We start from the raw sequence: 19,419 nt of genomic DNA, 5'->3' as shown, positions 1-19,419 counted from the left end.
AAGAAAGGAGGTTTTTTTTTATTACTACCTTTTTTTTTTTTTTAACAAATAAAAAAAATTGGCATTTGATTTGAAAAGCCAAATAGTGCTAAAATGCTTATAAAAATACAGCCATCTCTTACATCCCAGCTGCTTAGCCTTCCCCTGTTGTTACCTCCCCAGAGAGAACAATTTTAAATTATCTATTTTGCTAATACTTCTTTTCACATTCCTAAATAGTAAGCATTTACTGCTATTTGCTGATTAATTGACTTTAGTCATGCTTTGTTTTGGCAGATTAGGAATTTTGTTTCTCATATACTCTCCCTTTCTGTCTTCTCATATAATTATATGACAGTGTTTGGTAACATCAAGGCTAATAAGCTTTCCCAATGTTTGCAATCACTAGGAAGGGAAGACGCAGAAAGATGGGATTGATGTGGCTGATGGAGGAGTGCAGACCCTGTTGGAGTGAAGAATGTTGTCTGAGGCCTGTCTTTGTAATGAGGTCACTGTGGTGACCCGGGCTGGAGAGGCCACCCTAGGGTGTCCCTGCCTTGCCTGTTCTTGTGAAACCAACTCTTCCCGTACTATTCTTTTTTTATTGGCTTCCAAATTAAAATGTCCTTAATATTATGAAAGTGATTTATACAAGTAAAACACTTAGAAAATACAGAAAAAATATAAAGTGCCTACTATGGGGCCTCATGAAACATGGTAGTGAGGAGCATGCATGGTGTTTGGAGTCCAGACCTGGCCTTGCACCTTGGCGCTTGCCATCACAAGCTGTGAGATCTTGGTCGAATTCTCCAGCATGTGAAAATGTGGATAATAGCAATCCTGGCCTCATGGTTTTGCTGTTTGGATTGAATGATAGTGTATGTGTCGACCACTGAGCCCTGGCTCAGTTAATTCTCGTTAAATGCAGGTGAGGACGAGGAAGACAATTGTTCAGTTGGGACTGGCTAAATCTCCTTATGATTTCATCACTCGATGTTTACAAGTGTGCAGGTAAGGGTCATTGCTCGTTTATTTATTGTACATATTTTACAAAGTAAAAATAAGCTTTTTTTCCTCATTCAGGTAAATTACTCTTTAGTTGTTTTGTGTCAGGGTTGCTAAGTGTCCCTGGAAATCTGGGTTCAGAGAGATAACTGGGCCATGAGGAAAGAGGATCTGAGCAGATGGGGCCCTGGTTTCCTCCTCAGTTCTCATCCAGGCACCTTCTTAGCAGGTCTGTGTGTTGGTAAGAGGCTCTGTGATGAAGGGACATGCACACAGGTGCACACACTGCCCTATACCTGGTATGATCTCATTCAAGAAATCTAACAATGGAACCTTTCAAACATGTTGTCTTCTCTCAAAATGTTTGCACGTGCTGATATTATGTATTTTCCACTTCGGAGAATGAAGTGGGAGCTTAATCACCTACCCTAGCCCAGGGTTCCCAAAACTTTAGGCGTGTCATGAAATAGAAATAACTAGAGGTCAAAGATATTAATATAATAGAACATGAGGCAAAAAAGTTTTATGGGTACGCAGGAAACCTGTTTCAATGCAGAATCGAGTAGGTTCTTGGGGACGAGGTTCTGGGGAGAAAAATGAGAGTAGGGCTTTTATAGCTGAAGGATGGCAGTCTCTATTCTGTCAGAGGAAAGGAAATTCTCCCAGTGAGGCTGATTGGCTGCAAATAGTGGGCTTTGTCTGTGTGGAAGCCTTGGGCTGGCTGGAAGTGGTCTGCTGGTTTAGGGTATGGTGCCCAGGGGCATCTGCTGGGCATGAAGTCCTCCTAAGATGGTGTTATTTGACTGCCTCAGGCCATGGGCAGGTCTGCCATCCTGTCAGCAGGCTAGGTCACCAGGGTTCACGTTTCTACACAGGGGGCCACTTGTGTGGGTGGAGATTATGGTATTTTGCCCTCATTTTGGGGGGATCAGGAATTTGCTTTCCCACCCTCTGTCCCATTAAGGTCTGAATATAGCACCAAATCAGCTTAAAGTCCTCTTTATTCTACTGCTTGCTGCGTTTTCTCAGTAATCAATATCTGTAAAGGTGAGCCTCCTTTTCTGGTCTGGCTTCAAGCTCTTGTGCTGGGCAGTGGTTGGAGGATGGGGAAGGATAGGTCTCTTGTTACTGATGCCCCTGTTTATAGCACCACTTGCTACCCTGCCCTTTGTGGTACCTGTCATTTTGAATCCTGAGACACGCTAGCTTGTGTCTGCAGACCCCACTTCCTACGGCTCCAGCACCCTGGCAGTGTATTCATTCTGGGCTGTGGCTATCTCTTCTCCATTTGTCAGTCATCACTCTAGCATCTACCTCCTGTCTCTTCAGATTTCTTGAAATCCCTTGTCCTTTGAGGACATTCCTCCCATTTTCTTCTTAATGGCATTTTATATTTCATTATGCCTCTACTGTGGTTTAGTGTCATGTGAGTGATGGGTGGGAAGGGGTAAGCACAGCCAGGCAGCCCATTGCTAGACCTGGCCTAGAGCCAGTTGAAGCAGGTGAAGCACTCATGGGCTTTCAATGGAGTCTTCTCCACTGCAAAGCATACCTGGAGGGTGACTTCGGCCTTGACTGGGCAGAAGGGCAAACCTGGAGTAGAATAAGCACCAGGATAACTGGTGTATGCGGGTGAAGGGAACCATGGCAGGGGTCGCTAACCTCTGAACCCCAAGCCATTCCCCGAGGCTGTGCTCTCCCACCTCCATCCTCTACCTCAGCTGTCCACCTCCACACCCTCTCAGATAGTACCAGTAGACCACGGGCAGCTGAGCGGACACCACAGCCCAGTTCTGATGTCAGGGGCAACAGTCCTGGCTGGGGTCTGAGCTGGGGGAGCCAGCACTACCTGTCCTGTCTTCTGGTTTTGCTTTTGTGTGTGACTTCTATCTGCTTTTTTATTATATATCTATAATTGAAATGAAGTGACGTAGATATTGAGAAATGACTCCCTCCTTCTCCTTTTTCTGCTTTTAAGACCAGGAGTGGAGCTAACTGCCTCAGGGCAATGAGATCTGCAGAAAAAACTTTCCAAAATGACTCGTCGGGAAGATGAACTGAGGGATCCAGTTCCTCTAAAAGTGCTTTTTAGCTGTGCAGTTGTCAAGAGGAAGTAGGTGGAGCAGGTGGAGGTGTGCACAATTTCGGATTAATGGACCCCTGGATCCTCAGACCTGTCCCGCCTTCACCCAGGTCCACATCTGGTCAGCAGCCCTCGAAGTGGGAAGACAGAGGCCTTTCTGAGCATAAATGCTGGAGTCGGGGCAGACAAGGGTGTTTTCTTTGGCAGAGCAGGTTCAGAATTGCACATGGCTGTCTGAGCAGGTGCTTGGCTCCTCCCATTCTGAGGGTGCAACAGTAGCCCAGGAGCCTGTGACCCTTCCAGAACATGTGCTCTGGAGTCTGGAAAAAGCATCAGGGCAATGCTAAGCTGGGCTCCTCTTTCAGCCACACTACTGGGCTGCAGGTGCCCTGGTTCTGGCAGCCTCTGGATCCTCAGATACTTAGAAGAGAAACCTTGATGCATTTTCCTTGTCAAGCCTCTAAGTATGGCTGCAAACCCAGCTTGATGCAAATGAAAAAGACTCAGGAGTTTCCACTGCTGTGATTGAATCTAGCACTGATTTTCATGGGCCCTGTTGCCCAGACCAGCCAGCCTGCCTGCCTCTACCACTGCCTGCCTGCTTAGGGCCAAGGCTATACTTTCAATGACAACAAGGGAGTTTAATTACCTCCCTGTTGTCCCAAATCCCCATCTATTTTATTATAAGATCATAAAACAGGGGAGCCTGCAAATACCCTTTAAATAGGCAATCGGTGACTTGAGAGTTACAGGCAGAAAAAAATGCCTGAAAAATGACTGAAATTTGACCTCTGTGCCAATGGATGACTTAGGAAGAAATGGAATTTTTGGACTAGGGATGCTCCTGGCCTTAAAATAAAGAACTTTTCATTTTAAAGTTCCTAAGCAGAGTTCAGTGCTTACTATCAAGTTGGAGTGGTTCTTTCCTTGGCTAAGTAGTGGAACAATTCCCATATTCGAAGGTCAGTTATTTGGAAACTTTAGCTGTCCAAAACCAAGGCAGAAATCTGGAAATAAGTGTCTTTTAAAAAGTTGCCAAAATCATCGATACATCGACGTAGATTTCATGAACAGAAACTTAGGTACTCCACTCAGTACATTCCCCTACCCTGGGTCTCACTCTCAGTGCACTGCCCGCCCCCAGACTTTTGTTTTTAAACACCCAGTTCCAGTGAGTTTCTTTCATTCGGGTTACTAGCTCACAGCAGAGCACTAGGGGCTGCTGCTACAGGTAGATACATTTAAACGAAGTGGAGTGACAGCTGATAGCTTGGCAGTGAGGCTAGAGGCCCAGAATATTTTAAAATGCAGGACTCGAAAGTGTAGCAGCTCAGCAATTATGATCCCAGTATAATAATAAAAAAAAACTGTATATATACACATATTTTATTAAGTCTGGAAAAAATACCATGGTTTGTGCTTATGACCCCAATTTAGTAAAAAAGAATAAAAAATTATATATGTACATTTTTAACGTCTGGAAAAATGCATCAACAGTGTTGGATAAATGAATTCCCATTTGTCTCATTTATCTAGAATAATAAGGGAATAGGGATTTGTAGTATTTTAATATTCGGTTAACCTATAGGTAACATGTATTAGCCTTTCCCAAGGTGTTTTCTGTGGAATATAAGCCCAATGATATGGTCTTCCAAAAAAAGAAATCATTGGACATAGAAGTTTCGGGAGTGCTATATATTACATCTCCCTGTTGGAGATTCGTAATGGATGTTAATATTTGGAAAGCTCCATGAAGCCCTATAGTAAAGAAGCCTTGTTTAACTATGTACAACCCAGTGTATGAATCAGCATTCTTGTAATTACAAGTGTTTAAGCAAAAAAGAGAATTTATTGGTTCAGGCAGTTGAGCAGTCTAGGGCTTTCTCTGTTGACTTTAGGCATAGTTGGAACCAGGGGCTCCACTGATGTGATGAGGTCTTGGTCTTTAGCTTTGGCTTTGTTTTCTTCTACGTTGCCCTCTTACACCAGCCTTACAACATCCTTTTAGCTGGCAATTCCAATGGAGAGAAAAGGGCCTCTGCTTCCCAGTGGTTCCAGGATCCTGAAACCACTGAATCGTGTCCAAAATCCCTGAATGGAGTCTTGCCCAACTTGAGTTTTATGCTGATCCCTGAGCTGATAAATGTAGCAATAGAAAATACTAATCATCCAGGCTTGAATTGAGGTCCACCCCTGGATGAAGCAGTGTGTATATGTGGGGTCAATCTCGTGTGAACTACATGAACTGCATGAGGGCTAAAGGGGTGGGTCCCCAAAGGAAAACTGAGGTGTAGTTTCCAGGGAAGGGAGGGATGAATATTGAGCAGGAAGAAGCAACATTTTTCAGCGCTGACGATAGAGCCCTTTTATTTTGTAAAACCTGTTGGAACACACATGGAGAAGAACTGCCAAGTACTCATCATAAATTTTTCAAATAAGTTTAGAACACAATAAAATACACATGCCCTGCAAACATGTAGTTCAATCTATTTTTTATGATTCGAAAATCTCATTGGATCCTGTAGCATCTCAGGGTCAGCTCTGAATGTTAAAATATGCTGGTCTTTGACAGTTTAGATTGTTTGGCTTCTTGATAAATGAGAGGTTATGGTACAGCCAAAGTGCAGGACACAGGGGGCCTGGGAAAGTTCATTTATGATGGACAATGGACTCACGCAAGTATCTCCTGTGTAAAGCCCCTTTGAGTTCTAAAAGCACCAGCACATCCCATCTCATTCAATCCACACAACCCCTCTCTTGTTAATCCTGCCTTTCCAGGTGGGCAACTGATGCTCAGAGAGGTGGAACAACTTGGCAGAGTCCTCACAGGATTCCTCCGGGGATTAGAGGAAATGAGGTTTGTAAAACAAACCTTGTGGATGGTAGTTTTTGAATGGTAACTTGGAAGAAGGGGAGTGCTAGAGAGATGCAAGAATAATCTCTTCATTCAGATTGAGAGAAAAGAATGAATTTTGGAATACTTTTAAAGGGGCATGCAGTTTACAGGTGTATGACCTAAGAAATAGGTTGAAAAATCTTTGGGAACAGGTGTGTGTCTGTGTGTGTGTGTGTGTGTGTGTGTGTGTGTGTGTGAGAGAGAGAGAGAGAGAGAGAGAGAGAGAGAGAGAGAGGGAGGGAGGGGAGAGATCCTCCACTGTACCTAGTACAGGGTTAGCATTCAGACCTATGCAATAATTGCTTCTGGGAACACAGATATAAAAATGTTGACTAGATTCCAATGGGGCTTTTCTTTACATGATGTTTATTTATAAGACCAATCTATAAAAAAGAATAATTACAGCCAGGAGCTGATTATTTGAAGAGATCTTTAAATCTTTAAGCTCTTAGTATAAAATAGTTAATCACTTTAGATTGGATGCTCTTCACTCTAGAAAATAATTCCTTTGGATACATCAAGGAAAAATGTATTTTCTTGTGATTTGGTAACATATAGTCACATCTTGGAGTTTGTTTTATAAAACCTTAAAGATGTTATTTAAGGAGGATTTCTCTTCTAGGTTAAGAAGCTCATGAAGATTCCATGAGACTCCTACCTTTGCCGTGGGCTCCAGGAGCCTGCCTGACTTGAGACTATTACAATGCCCTTTTCCAACCTGTGTAATCTCTCTTTCAGAGTCCTGGGTCAGTTGCTCTAACATTCTCTTGTCCAGGGGCACCTCCCAGGGAGCCCACCCAGATGGCCCCCAGCTGCTCTTCAACCTCCTCCGGGCCTTCATTTTCTCTACTTATCCAGCAAGTTCCCTGTGTAGTAGGTGGGGACTCAGGAACCCTGCCTTCTCCCTCCGTACGTTCTGTCATATAAGCTGCCCCCTCCCAGATCTGCCTATGTCCTCCTCCACAACCCCTTGCAGCTGACTTAGCTCTGGTCATGGGATGGATGGGATGCCCTGTCATAGCATTGACCACGCCTCTTCCTTCCTTCCTTTTATTCACCTGTCTATCCATCCATCCATCCATCCATCCATCCATCCATCCATCCATCAATTCATCCATCCAACTCTAAAGGCTGTCAAAGATGGAGAGGCCCTGCTCTCTGCCTTTGCTGCAAGGTGATGGGGAAAAGCGTTGTATAATTGATCAATATTTAAAAGACTTTAACAAGCATTTCATAGCCTCTGTATTTGCCCTTCCCTGATTTAACAAGAGTGGATGGTGGTGGATGTGGTGCTTGCTAATCCATGGCTCATTAGAAGGTGGTAGCAAAAGGAGAATGGAGCCTTCATGGAACTAAGGCCAGTCACCTAGACAGAGTGGCCAGAAATGAGGCTGGGCTGTTGTAAGATGCTTCAGGATATTTTAAGGCATTCAGTCCTTATCCTAACAACAGTGGGAAGGTATAAAGATTTTAAAGCAGAGGACTGGTATAACTGAAACCATGCTTTGAGAAAGTCTCTTGTGAACTGATTTAAGTCATTTTTGTTGATCAACAGTTCCCAAGTTATCTTGGTATAGATGGGCAGTTGCCATCCATGAGAGGCTGAGGCTGTGTCTCCACCCTCTCAGACCAAATTCTGGCATGGACATAAATGCTAGCAAACTGGTCCAAAGTACTTGTATCATCTACTCCTTGAACTTACGTGAGTCCTATTGTTCAACCCTAGGCACCCTGATAAATGCTTAGTTACTCTAAGGTGAATGTTCCTAAAGTAAGATTAGCCAAAGTCTTACCTATTCAGATCAGCAGACAGAGTTGGGCACACAGAACCAAAGACAACGCTAGACTTGGATCATCAGGCTACTGGGTTTGCTGGTGTCTTAGTTGATTTGTGCTGTGAGGAGTAGCATGAACTGGGCAGTTTATAAAGAACAGAAATTTATTTCTCACAGTTCTGGAGGCTGGAAAGTTCAAGATTAAGGTGCCAGTGAGGACTGCCCTCTACGCCCAAGGTGGAGCCTTTGATGCTGCATCCTTCAGAAGGGAGGAATGGTGTGTCCTCACATGACAGAAGGTGGAAGGGCAGAAAGGAAATGAGCTCCCTCTGTGAAGTCTCTTTAGGGAACCTAATCTCATTTATGAGAGGAGTAGCCCTCATGACCTAAGTGCCTCTTAAATGCCTCACATCTCAATAGCACCACATTGTCAACATCTGAATTTTGGAATGGAGTGGGGGCATGTTCAGACGACAGTAGCTGGATTCTCAGATTATCTGTATGAGGTCATGTTTGTTTATTCTCTCCAGTCCTCAAACACAGCAGTTTACTACTCTGAGACTAATAAATGTTGTATGATTAATGAACCTGCTAGTGCAGATTTAGATAATAATACTTGAAGTACTTGCAATGGTCACTTCTGGAGGGTGGATTTATGACTGAGTATTTTAAATGTTATCTAACAGTCCCTAGAGTACAGATTTAAGTTAATTTTTTACATACATATCAGTTTATACTGAAGTTAAATGTAAATGGGCTAAATGTCCCAGTCAAAAGAACATAGACCGGCAAATTCAATAGAGTCAAGACCCATCGGTGTGTTGTATTCAGGAGACCCATCTCACATGCAAAGACACATATAGACTCAAAATAAAGGGATGGAGGAAGATTTTTCCAAGCAAATGGAGAGCAAAAAAAAAAAAAATAAATAAAATAAAATAAAAAAAAAAATAAATAAATAAAAAGCAGGGGTTGGAACCCTAGTTTCTGATAAAACAGACTTTAAACCAACAAAGATCAAAAGAGACAAAGAAGGGCATTACATAATGGTAAAGGGATCAATGAGACAAGAAGGGCTAATGATCCTAAATATATACACACCCAATACAGGAGCACTCACGTACAGAAATCAAGTTCTTAAGGACCTACAAAGAGGCTTGGACTCCCACACAATAATAGTGGGAGACTTTAACACTCCACTGTCAATATTAGACACATCAACAAGACAGAAAATTAACAAGGATATCGAGGACTTGAACTCAGATCTGGACCAAGCACACCTAATAGATATCTACAGAAATCTCCACCCTAAATCCACAGAAAATACATTCTTCTCAGCACCACATCACACCTACTCTAAAATTGACCACATACTTAGAAGTTAATCACTCCTCTGCAAATGCAATAGAATGGAAATCATAACAGTCTCTTAGATTACAGTGTGATCAAATTATAATTCAGGATTAAGAAACTCACTCAAAACCACACAACTACAACCTGCTCCTGAATGACGACTGGATAAATAATGAAATGAAGGCAGAAATGAAGTTTTACAGGCAATGTAACAATAGTTTTAGCTATTGTGTGGAAAGTGGATTGGAAGAGACCAGAGTAGATTTAAGGAATGCAGTTAGGAGACCTTTGCAAATGCCCCAGTGAGAGAGGATTAGGACTAAAGAGAGCAATCACTGAGTGCTGACTGTGGAAGAGGCCAAATGAGGGAGAAGAGCTGGAGATTCCCCAGAACTTGGACTTCATAGCTGTGGTAGGACACACTGTCATTTGCTGTGGGATGAGTCTGCTTCCCAGTTAGACGGTGAGCTCCCTTAAAGCAGGGACTAGGCTCTCACCCCTGTGTCCTTGGAGCCCAGAGTTGTGCTTAGCAAAGTGTGTTAAACTCTGAGGAAAAGGAAAGATAAGTGATGGAAAAAGAAATAAGGAAGAAGGAGATGAGATGAGAAGGGATGGGGGCTCACCTGGTAAGGGAAGGGTCGAGCGAGGACCACCAGGGTTAGAGGAGGACTTTGGTTGTTTTCCATCCCAGCTTCGTACTTTGCCAAACGTGAAGGCAAACACTCACCGTGCAAAGGGTGCAGAAGATTCAGGTTATGGGGGCCTGCTTTTAGGGGGTTACCTTGAATCTCTTCACTCAAGCAGGGAGGGGTCTGTTCAGGCTGAAGAAACAGCTCAGGAGTCCATGGCTGGCACTTGCCCTGTGCTCCCGCACTGAGACATGCTGACTTCCAGCCATGAGACAGAACCCAGAAGTTCCTCAACAGTCAAGTTATGTCTGATAAACCCATTATAAGTAAAAAATATCAGAAATCAAAAGTGTATTTCTGACTTACAGTATTTTAAATTTCTGACGAGTTTAACTGGACATAGCCCATTGTCGGTATTGTTTTTGCACCATTGTGTAAAGTTGAGAAACTGTAAGTCAAATCCTTGTAATGCAGGGATTGTCAGCAGGTGGGTGACTGAAAAACAATTTTGCCATTCTTCACTAGCCTCCGGCAAGCCATTTCCTGGCCCTTCCACTGTTATTTAAAAAATGATGATGAGGGCTTAGGGGAAGAAAACCAAGCCCTTGACACACTTTATCACCACACCCCTGGCCTTCACCATTAGAGGTTTCCTCACTTGCTCACCTGGTAACTAAGTTGTTCACAGCTTGTCTGGTATGTTTCACAGGATTTGTAACAAAGTCCACCCTGGCCATCATGAAGACCCAGAAGGGAGGCAGGCTTCCCAGGCATGCTTTCTGGTCTGCATGCTGACCATGCAATCTCTCAGGCTCTCCTAGGCATTCTGCTTAAACAAACATTATTTACGTTCGGCAGGAGAACCATTCCTGATTGCCTGCTTTTTCCTCACTCACATAAAACCTCACATTTAATTTCTGTTTACACACACATAAACCATATTTTTAGGGGCAGCCTGGGAAATCCTGAGTTGGAGATGGATTTTGCCTTTTGAAAACACAGAGGTGAGCGACATCTGTATATTGTGTTATCAGAGGCATGACACGTGGTTGCTTGGGACCAGGTGTTTCACAGAATCTGAGTGAAGTTGTAAAACTCGAGTTGACAAGTAAGGCGGTAGCCCTGTTGTTTTAGCAAAGGCTTGATTACCAATATTACAAAGCCTTTCATCTTTGGGGAGGCAACAAAACAGTTTAAAATCTTGGGGTGCTATGAATGGGCTGAGATTCGGCCAAAGAGGACAGTCTCTGACAAGCTCATACACATTTGATTTGTAAAAGCATCTCCAAGTGAACTGGGTGGGTGGGGAGCAGACATTCATTTGAGGTTAAACTTGGAGGATTGTTGAATTCATTGGGCATTCAAGTCTTTACTTCAAGGCCTTAAATCAATCAATGCCAATATTGTCCCAATTGGCAGTATATGGTGTGGGTAGATAACCTTCTCTGATTTAATTCACATTCAGTGCAGACTGAGTCTGAATCCTGAAGTCTTTGAGTTGGTTTACAGAACAAAAGGAGGAACATGGAGAGATAAGACCAAAGGGGAGTTGTGTCTTATTTTGTTTCCTGATATATCCTTCCCTGGGTTAATTCACCGCACAGGTCAGTTTTCACTAGGTTTCTTCCCCATGCTCCATCCTTTTCTCTACGCCACCATTTCCTGACCCTTTGTAGATGGCTTTGACTTCTTTTGGGAACTCCGCTAACAGATTATTGAGATCTAACTTGTCTCGTTTTTGCTGAAAACCATTAATAAAGGTGGACTAAATTTCTTTGGGTTTATTTGCAGGATGAAGTGAGGGGATAACTGCATATTATTTATGAGAAGCTCAACCACTTGCAAGTGAAATATCCTTAATTTTAGCTTTTACTTGTATATTTGCTCATGAATAAATATCTCTCCATGATTTTTAGTTACTTGAAAGAAATGGTAGTTATATGTACATTTGGGTACTTTGAGTTGAGACTAGGCAGTACATTGGAATTATAACACTTGTCCTGGGAAGTAGTATTTCTGGAATTTTGTCAGTTTTTTGGTGAGTGTTTGAGTTGGATACATCGACTGATAGGTTTTCTTCCAAGACACAGAACTTGGTTCATCGATGTCTTTCTTGTTTATGCTATTGTGTAGTTTTTTTTTTTTTTTAAGATAGGGTCTAACTCTGTCACTCAGGCTGGAGTACAGTAGCCTGGCCACAGCTCAGGGAAGCCTTGAGCTTCAGGGCTCTTAAGAAGCTGGGGACTACGGGTGTAAGCTACCACGCTAGGTAATTAAATTTTTTTTTTTGTAGAGACATGGTTTTGCCATGTCCAGGCTGGTCTCAGACTCTTCAAGGGATCTTCCTGCCATGGCCTTCCAAAATGCTGAGATTATAAGTGTGAGCTACTGTGCCTGGCTATTGTGTAGCATTGAGCTTTGGAGGAGCAGTTGATTTCCTTCTCAATTAAAAATGAAAACACTGGGGAGTCTTTCAAAGCTGACAATGGGAAATGATGTAAAATAGCAAAAATTCTACGAGCTCTTCCCTTCATCTCCCTGTTTCTTCCACAGTACCTTAGATGATGCTGACGATAATAACAATTAACATTGAATAAGTGCTTCGATGATGTGTCAGATAACCCCCCTTTTTTTTCCTTTTTCCTTTTCTGAGATGGAGTCTTGCTCTGTTGCCCAGGCTGGAGTGTCGTGGCATGATCTTGGCTTACTGTAACCTCTGTCTCCTGGGTTCAAGCGATTCAACATGAATTAACTAATTGTTTTTGCACAGCCCTACCCGATGAGGTATGCTTTTGGAGGACGAAGAAACTGAGGCATGAATGAGCTTCGGTGACTGTTGACCACTCTGATCTTAATGGGACTAGGGATTTCCTGGAAATCTTTGAGGCTAAGCAAGGACTCTATGTTTTTGGCTGGAAAAATTTCCATACATTGCATTTGAGCCCTTCCCAGCATTTCAGCCTTACTGGGTTTCTGCTCTGGCATTTCCAGCTACTTCCTCCTGCCATGGGGCCTCTGTAGGACATTGGTTGCTGGTATGTGAATATTTGTAGTTCTAGCATTGGCTTTTTCTTTAAAGCAAAACCTAAAACTTAAAAAAATAACTGAAATTTCAAGAAGAGCTTTCTGGTGGATTTTCACACTGTTTAAAGGACTGTGATGTGCTGTGGCAAGCTGCTGGAACTAGCGTTCAGGCCATAAGTCCTCTGGAGCATCTCTTACTGTGGTTCCTGTGTGGACATCTTCTGGGCCTGGCGACATGCTGCCCTTTCACTAGGGCCTGTTTATGAAGAGCTCTACAGGTGTGCTTCCCTCCTTCGCCCCCCGCACTTCCTACGGTGGCTGTTTTTATTAAAATGCTTTAAAAATAGGGATCTAGAAGTGCTATGGTAAAAGAACTGCCTTTAGGGCAGGAGAAAGAGACCATTTCAGTAAAATGTCCTGTTATTGTCACCGACCAATCTGTAAGCAGTAGGGGAGAAGGGTGTGCATGCCTAAGGTGGCTGTGGCACGGCAGCTGCAGGCAGTGGGGCAGGAGGCAGCACAGTGGGTCAAGTCCAGTCTTCGGCTAGAGTAGGACTGCCTGACTTTGAATCCTAGTTCCACCAGCTGGGTGACCTTGGGCTTCTTTGCCCTGCTATTTTCCCATATGTGAATGGAGATAATCAGAGGGTTGATGTGAGGATTAAATGTAGCCGTGATCTGTAAAGTGTAAGTCTTTATTAATAGCATACATCCAAACTTTCACCGTGCAGCTGCCTCATACTGTATGTATCTCTGTTGGCAGGAAGCATGATGAGTGAGGAAAATTCCACACCCAAGTCTGCATCTCTCGGAAGAGATACCCGTTTGTTTCACTTACTGAAGGTACTGTGGCTCCCATCGTCCCACCACAAAGGGCTGTCAGTGAGATGACTGTCATCTCATTCTGCTGCCCTCAGCCTGAACGTGTGCACGTCTACAAACACAGCTTCTTTGGGTTTATTTATAGAGCTAGCACTTCCAGGCATGGGCCCTTAGCTTCCCGTGTAAAGGTGAAAGCTGCAATCCTTACACTTCAGCCAGACACAAAAACTTGCTGGGAACCACCCAACTGACAGGGACTTCTCTCACTCCCTGCATCAACCACCCGGGGAAGGCTGAGTTTAATAGAGACTCAGACGAGAAGATTTAAATAAATAAGCTGTATTATCTGTACAAAAAATATAAATACAGTTTTGTGTTTTAGAGGAGAAAGTGCCTCCTTCCACATTAGCCAGCAGCCTTCATAGTCTTGTGGTGCTGCTGAGTTGTAATTCACAGAACAAACATTAAATGTACATTCATCTCATGCAAGGAGCACTCTGCTACCCACCCAAGCCTAGGCTCTGCCAGCTCACTGAGACCCACTGCCAACTGCTCCAATCCAACACAGAGCTGGAGGCTGCTTGCTGTTAGGAAATGTAAATAGTGACCACTGGTTTTCAATCACTCTTGACCTAGAAATAATTAACCACATTAGTAGTAGTATGGAATCTGTCTTCATCATTCCATGAACTATTGTGCCACAAATGAATCCCCTCTTACTGCCACAGCATCCCATATTAGTTTTTACAACACATCCTGTACACAGTGAATGGATCCAGAGTTAAACACCAGGTTCTATTAAAAAATAGGAAAAAATATAATAATCACTACCAAGTTTACAGGAACACAACTGCAGAAAGTTAATAAAGTCCCCCCAAGAGTTTTCTGGATGACAATGTACAATTATTAATATTACACTTTTTAATACAAGAAATCCTAATATTCACAAAAGATATACAGACATAGAAAACATTCTCTTTTATTTTAAACAGACATTACACTGATTTTTAGTAACATGATTTCTTAGAGCCTATTTTTGTGGTGAGGAAGAAAGAGACCCAACTTAACTGTCCACAGCTCACTGGGGTTGGGGACACACAGATTAATATTGTCTTTCCCTCAAATTTTACTTCCAGGCTGGCTGGAAAACGCAGCCCTAATGTCAAGCCCTGGGGTGAATGGCATTTCATGAGAGGAGGCTTATCTGAGGGTAAGTGACTCTGGCCACCCTTGCTCCTAAACTGAGGCCACTAGTGGGGAAAGAGGCAAAAATTACTTGGCCAAAGCTGCTCGGCTTAATGAGCATTTTTCCAAGGAGTCCCAGAGTGTTCATTTTGCTGCTTGACTTTGCTCCAGCTGCCTCACCACAGCTGATGAGTGTGGCTGCAGTGGATGAGCTGCTTTGCCAGGGTGCTGCCTCCCCCACCCTGCCTTGCTAGATAAATGTTACATGCAGCGGGTCTCACTGTGCTGTGTGAGGGCCTGCAGACCCCAGGGTGGTAGATGGGAGAGGGAGGGTGTATCGCAGGCATTCATAAACCCCGGTCCCTGGCCAGCTGTGGAATGAAGAGGGTGTTATAGCCTGAAAGCCTGGCAGATACTCTCTGGCAAAGTGATTAGTTAATGGGTTGATGTTGACAAATTGACACTTATCTCTGGCCCTTTAGTGGAGCAGCAAAAGTCCTAGAAGGCAGAAAGCCTGGCCCATTCATGCTCAAAATGGCCCTGGCCCACAGCAGCAGTTAGTGCAGGGCTGGAGGACTCCTGATAGGTGCCAGGGTGGCCTTACTGCACGGCCAGATGCACCTCTCGCTGGCTTTGCTGCAGCAGCACAGGCAGGATGTTGACTCTGATAGCCTGAGGAGTGGGGACTCCCATGCAGTGCGGTGCTCTGTCGTGGCCAACCGGACTCTGAGCATGCATGCATGCATGGGATCAGAGCCTGTCCGTGAGCCTCATGCAGCCTGGACACCCCTGCTTACCTGTTTGCTTCTGTCCCTTCCCTCCCTTATTTCTGCAACATTGTGAGTCTTAAGCTTGCTCTGATTGATTCCTTTTTTATCTCTCCCTATTAGTGATTTGAGTTCTCCTCTCTCTGCAACGCCCCCACTGGAATAACTGAGTTCTGGGCTAGTTTCTGCCTCTGTGTGGTGTCCCCTTCTCTCCTCGTTTGTCCTAACCATGACTAAAGGGACAGATGGAGAAAGAGGAGACAAAGGAGCAGCACACTCTTGCATTGCGCTTCTAGGAAAGACACAGGTGTTTGTCCAATGTTTGTATCAACAGGCTACAAACCTCTGGATCCCTGCTGTCCCCAGGGGCTGTTTCTGCCTCTTCCTGGGTCTGAGACCCAGGTTTTGGAGGGAAGAAGCTCTTCAAGGGAGCCCCCACTGTCTGCCTGACCCGCTCTGCAACCTCCTTTAGACATCTGTCCTCTCCTTTCCCAACATTCTGTCCTCCAGCTAATTGAAAGAGAAAATGTGGATGTCCTCATGCTTGAGGGTGGAGGAGGTTGGAAGTGTGTCTGTGGGGTGGGGAGGGGAAATAAATAAATAAAATGAAGAAAGCTTAGGTTCTGTCCGAGGTGGTTGCGTGAGTCCTTTGTGTGGCCAGGGTGGAGTTCTTCCCCTGCCCTGTCTTCACGCTTTGCCACAAGTTCCACAGCAGCGAGATTTAAACTGGCTGAGTTGGCAGAGTTTCAGCTGTTTCACCTTCTCACAGTACCTGGTGGTGTCTCTGCACTCCACTGGGAAAGGAGGACAGGGTAGGGAGAGGGGACAGAAAAGAGATGTGAAATGGAGGCTAATAAATTCAGCCACTGTGATGTGTAGCCAGGTGTTTTGGCCACTAGGGTACATCCTGGGGTCTGGCTTGGCTGCTCTTCTCCAGCCTCACTCTGACAGAGCTCAGCCGCCTGCTCCCCAAGGCTGCCAGCAGTGGTGGTGGCATCAGCCTGCGGCAGTCTGGCTGAATGATGGGGCCCCTCCCTGGGCTGTCTGCTTCTTTTCTGTGGCTCTCTCTACTTCCTGAAGGTGCCTGTTCTCTCCCTGTCCTAGGGGATCACCTCACCTCCTAGGCAAACTTGCCTTTTCCCATAGGTTCTGACATTTTAAGTAAATGACTCTCCTCCTGAAGATGGTTCCCAGGACTGCATTCTGCCCCACTTTGCAGGAGGGTGTAAGCAAGGCTTGCGTTGGATGCACCCATCCCCAGGCACTTGGACCTACTTCCTCTGTTAAGCTTTATTAATTTGATGTGCCCTCCACTCCCTCTTCCTTCTGCCCACCATGCCTTAAACACAGCTCCAGGTCATTCCAGTTCAGTACTGGCACAGACTGGATGGTCTTAAATACTGTGCTGACGTGGTTTGGAAAGTCTTAACTAAATGTGTTGAATATTGGTTCTCTCTGAGCACGCTGAGGCGCTGACACAAACATGGGTTAGCACTACCCCAGAGTACAAACATCATCCATCCCCCAGTGTGGAAAAAGAAGTGAGTATTTGCCTACATGGCATCTGCCTTTGTGTTGGGATTTCTTGCTCAGTGAGGCCCGGTTTGGGAGGAAACTGCATGGCTACATTAGGTTTTTACTTTCTACGCCTTCTTTCTGATGGGTAAGTACCTCCAATTTGGGTACACAGAGGAAGAAAAAAAAATAGACTCCTTCCCAACTGGAATACAAATGACGATATTGGGATGAGGAGGAGGGAGTGAAGTCACTATCAAATCCCAAGGCTGGGGGCTCCTGGAAAGTTCTAGTGGATGCCTGTGGGGCTGGGAAGGAGGTGGTCAGCAGGTCTATGTTTGATGAGAAGCTGTGATGGGCGCAGAGCTGGCTGGCTGTGTGGGTGGCATTCTGTGCTCCTTCAGTGTTAATAGTGCTTTCTGTTTAGTAGTCTGGCCTCTGAGAGTTGTTGCTTAGTCAACCCCTGTGGGCACCAGCCAGACCGATCGAAGGGGAGCTGGAGGCTGATTTCCTCCAGGACTTGGCCAACAGCACCTGGCTTTTTTTTCTTGGGGCACACCCTGCCATGCCTATACACACATCTCTGCACACACCCATGCACCCCACTGAAAATGCTCAACTCTACCACCAGCTTACAATCCCTGGAGAAACTGACCCCATGCCCTACGCTCAGGCTCGGTCCCAGGGACCGCTCTCTGCACCAGATGCCCTGTGGGGGATTTGCAGAAGGTTCTTTGGGGTTGGAACATACTGTTTTCACATGGGGTGATGTTGCAGCGCTGCCAGTTGGTGGGCCGGGGCCCCCAGGAGCACAGGTGCTCAGGCACTGCCTTGTTGGTGCGGGCATGCACACATTCCACACGTCGGGACTGGAAGCCGTAGTTGCCACAGGTAGCTGTGCACAGGGTCCACAGGCTGACCCTCCAGTGTACGCTGCAGGCCTCAGACCAGCAGTTTTGGGTGCTCACGGGCCTGTAGGAGGATGGGGGCAGGGTTAAGATTTGCTTCTATGGGGTAGATATAAAAACAGTGCTACAAACCCAGAAATGACAGGCCATTCCTCAAGTACTTCCAGCGTTACTAGACCTGGGTTCTGGTCTCTGTTACTAAATGGCCATATGATCTCAAGAAGGCTATTTCTTCCTACCGGGCCTCCATCTGCTCTCCTGTATAATGAATATGGATCTCACTGCATGACTCAAGAATGAGCTCTCTCCAGTGTGGAGACTGGCAGAGGCTGGGCTCGGAGGTGGGGGTGGTGAGCCCCTCTTCCTCAGGGGGACATCTATAAGGAAGTGTTATAGGAATGGGGCCTGGAGAGGAATGGTAGGCTGAGACTCAGGAACAAGGGCACTCAGCCTAACTTCTAGAGGGAGGTCAACAAGAGTGAGGTGCTGGAGTCCTTGAGACTTGGTAGCCACTGTGTAGGCCTCACTTCCTGACCTCCCTGGGGCTAGTGGGGGTCTCTCAAGGTGTGAGGCCTTTCTCAGAAGAATAACACCTTTGTACTCTTCATCCCTGAGAGAGAAAAGCCCAGCCTATCCCATTAGGTAAGCACAAGCCAACACTGAGTCATCTGCCTCCGGGAAGGCCAGTGCCTTGGGGTGAATGGAGGTGAGAGGGCAGGGCTTGGGACTGTGGAAAGTTGGAGAAACATTTGTTCACCACCATCTTTCCATGCTGTTGACATGGGGCTAGGGAAAGGAGGTTCAGGGCTTTCTCTTACCTTGGAAGGGCGCTGCACTGCTCTGATGGTAAGGCGATGCCATCCCGTGTCTGGCAGAAGACTTGTCTATGTTGCACAGCTAGGTGAGGCCCGATGCAAGGCCCATTGCACTGGAAAGCAGAAAAAGGTAACACGTAAGACATTAGTCAAGTCAAGGGTGGAGGCCACAGTACTTGGGCTGCATGGGATGCAAGATCCTTGTGTAGGTCTTGTTGGAGGCTCTCAGATCATTTGTCTTTCCCCTCTTTGGGCTAACTAAAAGATATTCACTGATAATGTTTTCTTTATGGGATGGTTAGCTTTCCTGTGGTGTGTGGGCATTCTGCCAGCAAATGGCTAATGGTAGCATAGAATCAGTAAGAGAAAGTCAAGCCCCTCTCAGATTAACCATGTAAATGATATTTTGGCATAATATGCTAGGCATGTGGCAGCAGACTTTAGAACTGAAGACCCCTAAATAGCTCCACCCCCTCAGTGCAGAGAGGGTAATATGGTTTATTGTTTTCTTGCTAAAGTCATCCAAATAACCAACTCCATCCTTTCTTTCCCTGGCTTCATTTTCTACAGGTTAAACCTGGGATGACTGAACAGAAAACAGACTTAGGTATGCAGAGTCCCACCTCATGTTCTCTTGCTATGTGCTCATGGAGATTAAACTTT

The 19,419-nt window shown here is 45.1% G+C and overlaps 1 protein-coding gene and 1 long non-coding RNA gene across 7 annotated transcripts in view; one reads left to right on the top strand and one right to left on the bottom strand.

Moving 5' to 3' along the window:
- The first annotated feature begins 997 nt into the window (after positions 1-997).
- On the top strand, positions 998-15,167 carry LOC118154743 (uncharacterized). Its single transcript, XR_013534453.1, has 2 exons — positions 998-13,587; positions 14,703-15,167. It is a non-coding gene; the product is annotated as an uncharacterized LOC118154743 (long non-coding RNA).
- ADAMTSL1 (ADAMTS like 1) overlaps positions 13,890-19,419 on the bottom strand; it is a 1,072,914-nt gene continuing 1,067,384 nt past the window's right edge. For all 6 annotated transcript variants that reach the window (XM_078369765.1, XM_078369768.1, XM_035306411.3 and 3 more), the window contains 3 exons: positions 18,760-18,869; positions 17,785-18,005; positions 13,890-16,312 (listed from right to left, as the gene is read on the bottom strand). In XM_078369765.1, coding sequence (XP_078225891.1) covers positions 16,206-16,312; positions 17,785-18,005; positions 18,760-18,869 — 438 coding nt within the window. In that variant the 3' untranslated portion in view covers positions 13,890-16,205. The remainder of the gene's footprint in view (positions 16,313-17,784; positions 18,006-18,759; positions 18,870-19,419) is intronic.

This window comes from Callithrix jacchus, chromosome 1 (genome assembly GCF_049354715.1).
Source record: "Callithrix jacchus isolate 240 chromosome 1, calJac240_pri, whole genome shotgun sequence".
Classification (NCBI taxonomy): Eukaryota; Metazoa; Chordata; class Mammalia; order Primates; family Cebidae; genus Callithrix; species Callithrix jacchus.
This window is presented reverse-complemented; position numbering and strand designations above follow the sequence as displayed.